Raw genomic sequence first — 8,923 nt, forward strand, 5'->3', positions numbered from 1 at the left:
ACAAGAATTACCAAAATGGTAAATAACATCATGTCAATCCCAGCTAAGTTGATTATCTGTTTAATTGTTCCATTTTAAAACCATCCACTGTGCAATCACACAGAGACCTAACTCCCTCCATCATAATAGTGTCTCCCATTTTTTAACATGGGAAAAAGATCTCTTTTAGAAAACTAATTCCCCCCTATAAGAATTCCCAATTGTCTCACCAAATCTGCTGGCTGATGATGGTGAAGTGTGAGGCTGGCCGCAGCTATGTTGCACATCTGAGCAGAGGACACAGACAGTGCACAGCCTAGTTGAGCACAGATGCTGCTGATTGCACTTGAGCAGCCTGAGGAGGTGGTCCAGGGAAAGCCCACAACCCACGGGGGTGGGGGAAAGAGTCAAAGAGCCAGCCATCTGCATGGGGGAGGTCACAGAAGCAGCATGTGTGACTGAAAAGAAGGGAAAGCTCAGAGCTATCTGAAGGCTGGTGTTGAGGGGCACACTCTGGTTATATTTGGAGACCAAGTGCCTGTGGATTTTGAGGTGTGTGGAGATTGCTGTAGAGAGGCTGAGAAGATGGCTTAACAGGTAAAGAGCTTGCTGCAAAAGTATGAGGACAAGAAGTTCTGATCCTTAGCTCTCGTGCAAATGCCTGATGGACACTTTCTGAGTTTCTTTTCCTGTTGCTGTATAGAATACACTGGCAAAAGAAACCTGTGGCAGAAAGGGTTTACTTTGGCTCACAGTTCCAGAGTGTATAAATTCCATCGATGCAGGGACATCACAGTGGCCAGAGCACGAGGCTGGCCTGCCAAATTGCATCAGCCTTCTGGAAAGATTTCACATAGGAAGTGAGGCCAGGCTATCAAAACACATAGCCTATCAAGGACATTTCACATTCGAACTACAACAGCATGGTGGCCCACCAGTAATCCTAGTGGCCAGGAGATAGAGACAGGGCCAAGAACAAGTTGGTTAGTTAGACTAGCTTGATCATCAAGCTAGAGGTTCAAGTGAAAGACTGTACCTCAATATATGAGGGTAGAGCAACTCAGAAAGACACTTACATCAACTTCTAGACACCAAGTGCATAAGCACACACCCACACATGTACCCACATACATGTGCATCTCAACACATGCAAACACACACACACACACACACACACACACACACGCAAACACACACAGAACAGAACTAAAAATTGATACACCACGTGACCAGCAATTCCATTTCTCAGTACTACATGAAGGACTCCTAGTCAGTGTATCACGCAGGTGAGTGCACATCATTGTTACTGTGATGCTATTGGCAAAAGCTAAGTAGTTGTGGGGCCAACCTTGGTACCCAACAGAGGGATGGATAAAGAAAATGTGGTGGGTACATGGTGGAATTTTTATTTCAGCCATAAATAGGAACAAACTTGTGTTACTTGTAGAACAAATGGACTCAACTGGAGATAATCATATTAAGTGGATTAAGCCAGTCTCAGAAACATAAATATCACATGTTTTTAGTCATTTGTTGTTCCTGAATTGTATGCAGACACATATATCATGTGTGTATAGATGACACATAGGTAGAAGCGAAACTGTCCAGGGGACAGAGGGGACTAACATGAGGGGAGTGGGTGTGGTCAGCAGACTTTTATGAACATTTTTCATTAATAAAGGAATAAAATTTGTCAAATTTAATATTCTTCTGTCTTGCTTTGGTTTTGGTTTTTGGAATCAAACCATTCTGTGTATACCTGGAAGTCCCTATGTAGACTATGCTGTCCTTAAATTCACAGAGAATCACTTGCCTCTGCCTCCTGAGTGCTGGGATTAAAGACAGGCACCACCACGCCTGGACATTAATATAATATTCTGAGCTCAATGCTAAATTGTTTTTGTGTAATTTCATATAGCTGAGAAAATAACTGAAAAAAATCCATTTCGGTAACATTAGAGGAAGTCGTATCATTGTTTGTTTAGTTGTCACTCGTATCATTTCAGGTATTTATTTGTGACTTTTGATCTGGCTGTAATGATTATCCTTTTTAGGTTCTCTTCTGTGTCTTAATATTGTTTTTGATTTCTTATATTTATTTATAAACTAGTTCTCACATACACATATTAACTTTAGTTATTATATTTATGGTAACATATATTTTCATAATTCCTATTGCCCTTTCATTTTTAAAAGATGACTTAAATGTTTGGTATTTTTATTTTGTAGTGACAAATATAGATTGATTTTCATTTTTTTTTGCTTTGGTCTTCTTCAGGAAATTTGAGTTTGAGTTTAAAGGTACATACTCCACTTCAATTTGTGAATTTAACTTGCATCTGAGACCACACACTAATATGATTTAGTGGTAACTATTGAAATTATTGCACACTCATGTTTCAATACAGGTTTTAGTGTATAACTTTCATGTTAATTTAATTTTCACATTGAAATTCTAGTTAGCAAAACTCATACCCTATAAAGCTTAGGTACACATGTAGAATGAACAGAAGCATATTCATAAGGGCACATTTTTTTTAATTTCAAAGCTACAGCAGTTTAGATGGCATGCTGTATGCAATATTTTCAAACAGCACATAACTTTGTTCTTATTTTTTGCTGAAAAAATTACAATGTGTATAGATCCAGTTTCCTATATTATGCATTGCCCTTTGGCTAAACATCTAGGATGGTCCCATAATGTACCATCTGTTACCAGCACTGTGATCAACATTGGTGCACACAAATCTCTGTGGTGTGATGACTTCAAGGCCTGCAGATACATTGTAAGAAGTGGTCACATGGGAGATCTATTTTAATTCTGTTCTTGTTTGTGTATGTGCAATATATGTATTGTATATATGTTTGCATATATGTGTGGCTGTATGTGTGCATGTTTTCTATGAATGTGTCTGCCAGAAGGTAACAGCAGGTATCTTTCTCAGTTAGTGTTTGAGAAATTCCACAGATGATATGAAATTGGGGCAATGACAGATCTGGATTCTTCACTGAATGGGGCCAGCCTATCTTAAGCAGACCAAAAGTGCATGGCAAGCACTATTAGCATCATAAGACCTAGGCATGAAACCAGGAGAACCCAGAACACATGTTTCTAGATATCCAATTGAAGTCCAAAAGAATTTCTTGATGGACTTAACTAGCTTCCATCTACTGGACTCCTTTGTCCTCCACAGTGAGACATGAAATTGATGAAACCAGGATGGTATGACTGTAGAATTGATGGTATTTTTAGGTGAAATTGTTAAATATAAGAAAGGAGAGGCTGTGACTGCTTCAAGAAAGGAGCTATCATGTACTAACCCTTCAGAAATGAGGATTTGTATGAGAAAAGACCTCAAGACAATCACTGGTTCTGGAAGATAAAGTATTACAAAGGAATAGTACATCACTTTAAAAACAGCATTTCCTTTTCTGATTGTGACATAATAAATTGACTTATGTCCACAATAAACTATGGAATTCCAGCTTCTCATGAATTTGTCTTCTTCTTTTTATCCTTATCCCCAATAATATTTGGTACATGAGGAAAATATAGTTCTGTTAGGAAAGAAGTCAAAATGATACCATGTAGTAGTCTGATTTCTTTTACGAGTTGGTTTTATACTTATCTCCCAAATACTCAATCTGATGTAATATTAATGTAACAAAACAAATCAAAATATGACCTATAAATAAAAGTTCTAAACATTTGGAAACTGAGGAACAATCTTTCTTAAAATTAGAACTAGCCACTCCCTATGAAATTACAGCTATAAAATCAGACAGGTCAAAGGAAGCAGACTTATGAGAAATTGAATTATTTTAAATATTCTAATCATCAAATAAAATAATTCACTGAGTACAAATAACTAAATGGCAGAGAAGAAACATATTGGAATCCCTATTGAAAGATGATTTTAGGTTTCATCACTTAAGAAACCCATTTCTCTCATTTGCCACATTTACTTTCTTTACTGTATTCTTGATAATTTAACTTCAGGTATAGCATTCCTGTAACATGTCACATGTAACTGTTGTGTCATATAAAGAGAGTGGGAAAAAATTAGTCCCAGTTCAGAATGGCTGCAGCAGCTACCTCTCTCTCCTAAAGACTACTGCCCTGATTGTCGTGACTCCTAGGAATGAGCTTCTTCACAACAGGTCATAAGAGAACACATGGCCTCTTCATGCACTGAATGTGAAGCTTGGTCAACAGGGGACACCACACTGAAGTTCCCAGAGGACAAAACCATAGACTTGTTAAAGATTAACAAAACTAAACAAACAAACAAACAAAACCCAACAGATAACAATCAACTCTTTTGTGGGGCCCACCACCCAGCTCCCAAATAAATAACACAAAGAGGGATATTCTTAATTATAAATGCCCAGCCTTAGCTTGGCTTGTTTCTTGCCAGCTTTCCTTAACTTTAAATTATCCCATCTATCTTTTGCCTTTGGGCTTTTCCCATTCTCTTACTTCTGTAAATCTTACCCTTATTCTTACTCTGTGCCTGCTGTGTAGCTGGGTGACTGGCCTCTGAGGTCCTCTTCCTTCCTCTCTTGCTCCTTCCTCTTCCTCCCAGAGTTCTTCTATATATTCTCTGTGCCTGCCAGCTCCACCTATCCTCTCTCCTGCCGCACGCTTGGCCATTCAGGTCTTTATTAGACCAGTAGGTGTTTTTAGACAGGCACAGGAACAGAGCTTCGCAGAGTTAAAGAAATATAACATAAACAAAACTAGCACACCTTAAAATAATATACTGCAAACAAACAAACAAAAACAAAAATAAATTCTGCAAGATTGGCCAATTGATTATAACTCCCTTGGAGTTCTTATGGAGTGTTAGAACACTCCATAAGTGTTAAGGTACAAAGCCAAATGACCACAACTGTTCAGAGAACCCGTAGGAGTCATTCATTGCCATCTACAGTTTCTGAGCATCCTTCTGCCTATCAGGTAAAATCTTCTGAAATGTATTGACTATCAGAATGGCTTACTTGAAGTAGAAGCTTTCCATGTCACCAGACAGCATCAGAGAATCATAGCACAGATGTTCCCACTTTGCTACAACCTGAACCCCTGATGTCTCCAGAAGTGTAGTTGAAAAATGCCTTGAGTTATGACTTATGACTTGTGTGTGCTTTGTAACTTTCCATGAAACTTTGGACCATGTCATTGGGGACAACCTGAGTCCATGTTCCTGGGCCATGGTCACTCACATTAAGCTCAAGGATAAGCTATACCGCATTCCCTTGAAGTGAGAGCTGTGTTTGGTTTTTGAGGCATACATGAGTACATTTACATGCTAATACAGCTATGTTAACAATTTGAAACACTCTGGTCCACTTGTACTACCCAGATTTTAATTTCTTTGGACCACTATATTTATTATACTATTCATCTATCCTCCTCACTGTTCACAGGATGAACTCACCAGAGGGCAGGAAGAAGGCCCTGGCCACCTGCACCTCCCACATGACTCCCAACATACAAAGAATTTGAAAGGATAAAACTGTATCTTGATCTTTATTTTTATCATATTTGAAATATACATAAATTATAAGGAAAATACACAGAATTTATTCAATATGCCATTTATCTCCATTCACTTCTTGTAAACCACTCTTCTTTCAACTTACTGCATCTTTTATCAGTTGAACATCTCAGGACCATTTATTTCTCAATATGATATGCCTTTGGAATGATAAGACTGTTGTCACACAAAATTAAATAGCCACTATCAATTCATAAAATCTAACATTGAAAGGATGGAAATGAAGATGCTAAATGTACAAGAAGTATATCAGTGGAGAAATTTACAAAATAGAGAAAATTTCTTCAAAAGGGAAGACTATGCAATCAGACATGATGGATAAGGAATAACATCAGCATGAGAGTTAGATTAACAGATGTGTAGAGACAAGGAGAAGAAACTGTCCATTCCAAATTACTTACTTTACTGTTTCTTGAAAAGGGGTTCCACACCCAAAAGTTTCTTCAGGGCCTCTGTGACATTCTTATTCCTAAGACTGTAGATTAGTGGGTTTAGCAGAGGGGTGAGTATTGTGTAAAACACAGACACAACCATGTCCTTCTCAGGGGTGTGGAAGGAGGCAGGGAGCATGTAGGTGTAGACAGCAGCACCATAGAAGAGGATGACCACAGTCATGTGGGAGGAACATGTGGCCAGGGCCTTCTTTCTGCCCTCTGCTGAGTTCATCCTGTGAACAGTGAGGAGGATGGATGAATAGGAGCTTGAAATGACTGTCACAGGAATGAGAAGCATGAGCACACAGCACAGGTACATGAGGGTCTCATAGAGCCAGGTGTCTGAGCAGGAGAGCTTTGTCACAGCAGGGACCTCACAGAAGAAGTGATGGATCTCATGGGATCCACAGAATGGGAAGGTCATGGTGACAGGAGTGAGCATGAAGCCATCCAGGGATCCCAGGAACCAACAGACAGACATCAGGAGGAGACACACCCTACGGTTCATGAGGACAGGATAACGGAGTGGATGGCAGATGGCCACATAGCGGTCATAAGACATGGCAGCCAAGAGGAAAAATTCTGAACCTACTAGTGTCAGGTACAGGAACATCTGTATCCCACAGGCAGCAGCTGAGATCCTATGGCTCCTAAGGACCTGATCCATGAGCATCTTGGGCACAGTGACAGAAATGTACATCATGTCCATGAGGGACAACTGACTGATGAAAAAGTACATGGGTGTGTGGAGGCGTGTGTCAGAGTGTATCAGAAGGATCAGGAGGGCATTCCCAGACAAGGCCATCAGGAAAATCACAAATATGACCACAGCAAGCAGAGCAGGGTGTTTGGATTGACTGAAGAATCCAACCAATGTGAAATCTGACTGTCCAGTGTAGTTGCTCATCCAGGTGGTGATGTCCATGGGTGTCTCCTATGCAACCAAGAATTGTTTGGAGTTAGTAGCTGCTTACTGATATATGCACAAGCCTAGTGTACTTAGAAAGTGTCCTCAGCCTATAGATCTGAGAATGATAAGCTGCATATGTTAAGCCATTTAAAAAAGCAAGAGTTTACACCTGTTTTTATAGCCATTACAACTCAGACTTAAGCTACCATGGTTCATGGTCATGATTTTTCCCAATGAAAATACTGTCCTCTATGAAAATGTTCTTGAAATTTTCAGGGTAATTTTTTGCTACTAACAAAAATCACTGATCAAAACAAACAAACAAACAAACAAACCAATTAAAATCCAATGCAAATAAGCAAACACATTAAAAAAGTTAATGAACAAAGTTATTCTTAAGAATCGTTTTGAATTTGCTTTTAATATTAATACATTATGAGATGCACTTTCTATTTTCATATTCACTGAATAATGTGGATTTTAAAATAATATGGTAAGAGAGATTATAATTGAAAAATGCATTGTCTCCATTTAATATTGAATTAGAAATTTCTAACATATGTATTTTGCTAGATAAATGCTCTTTAAATATACACTCACATAAACATAGTCATATGAAAATATAAATAGAGCAATACATAGAACATACTTGCTCTTCTAATGCTGGTTAGACTGAGACAGTGGGAAGTCTCACCCTTTCCTGGTCTCTGCCACTCCAAGTTCATCTCCTCACAGGGTCCACCATTGGCTCTAACTTCAGCAGGAGGCAGAGGATTCAGTAGTCACTGCTGGTTGCCAGGCCAGGCTGTGGCAGCAGCATCTCTATGGACTGTCAGCCACTTCTTCATGGAGTCTGAGAAGTAGAGAGAAGACAGCCATAACATGTCCCTGATAGTCGCCCTGCTCCATGCGTATAGCCTGCCTCTATGTTTGATGCAAATATATGTGTGTGTGTGTGTGTGTGTGTGTGTGTGTGTGTGTGTGTGTGTAGGTGTGCATGTTCAATGATACATTAACTTTAATTTCATTAAACAAGGTAAGTGTCCATCTGTGCTGGGAAAATAGTAGATATGTGAATTAAATTTGAAGGTTTAAACAGGTACAACAGAGTGAGAAACAGCAGCAGACAGAATGTAGCCAGCCTTTCTGACAAGGCTCAGTGAACGCCTCTTCCTCATGTATTTCTCAAAGAGAGGAGATTGTTAAAGTTTTTTTTTTTTTTATTTCTGACTAGTAGATATTACATTTTGATAGTTCTTAGCAACAGAAAGGAAATGGAATCACCCCTTTCTGACATGTTAGCCATAGTTAAAGGGAGGGGCTGCTGAGACAACAATCACAAGTCTCAGGGTCATTTTAATCTATGTCGGGATTCTAAAAACAAAAACACAAAACACACCTGAAACCGAAGTCCTTAAAGGGCCATGATCTGCCAAGCTGCTGATGGAGCAGAAAACATGGCCAGTTTCTTGATACCTTCATATAAATGTCAGAAAAACCTATGTGAGGAGATGGACAGAGATACAGACAGACAAATAGACTGAGGGATAGGAAGACAAATGATGGATTTCCATTTTAAGCAGGCTTATTCATGAAAGTATACTTACACATGTTCTAAAACTTAAGCTTTCCTCATTCACCCTAATGTTACCTGCTGACTTAATTCATATTTGTGGACACAGTGAGGAAAGACCAGGGAATCTGCCACAGTCTATGAGAATCCCTGACCAGGGTTTGCTGGGTGAGTGGAGGTCAGGGGCAGGTGAGGGACAGGAGGTGTGCTGGGAATGTGGTGCACTCGGTTAAGTGGGGAACACTGGCATCAAGGCACCCAGAGAGCAGGGAGATCATCAATGTGGCATCTGCACAAGGCACAGGACATAAATAAAATTAAGAATTTTTGACATTATTTAATGCCCCATTATTATCCACAATTAAAATTTAAAAGACAACAAAAAAGAAAATTTTGGAAAAACTAATGCATTGTAATATGAACACCAAAAATACAGAAGGGAGGGTGGGGTATTGGCAGATGCGTACTA

At 39.2% G+C, this 8,923-nt stretch overlaps 1 protein-coding gene across 1 annotated transcript; it reads right to left on the reverse strand.

Annotated features, from left to right (window-relative positions):
- Window positions 1-5,939: 5,939 nt before the first annotated feature.
- LOC131916052 (olfactory receptor 2T29-like) lies at window positions 5,940-6,896 on the reverse strand. Its single transcript, XM_059269355.1, has one exon. It carries the CDS (start codon window positions 6,894-6,896, stop codon window positions 5,940-5,942), a length of 957 nt encoding a protein of 318 aa, XP_059125338.1.
- Between the last annotated feature and the right edge of the window lie 2,027 nt (window positions 6,897-8,923).

This window comes from Peromyscus eremicus, chromosome 8a (assembly GCF_949786415.1).
Source record: "Peromyscus eremicus chromosome 8a, PerEre_H2_v1, whole genome shotgun sequence".
NCBI classification, from domain to species: Eukaryota; Metazoa; Chordata; class Mammalia; order Rodentia; family Cricetidae; genus Peromyscus; species Peromyscus eremicus.

Excerpts from the sequence above, each read along its gene's own strand:
- LOC131916052 (XM_059269355.1), bottom strand. The coding sequence starts at position 6,896 with ATGGACATCACCACCTGGATGAGCAACTACACTGGACAGTCAGATTTC.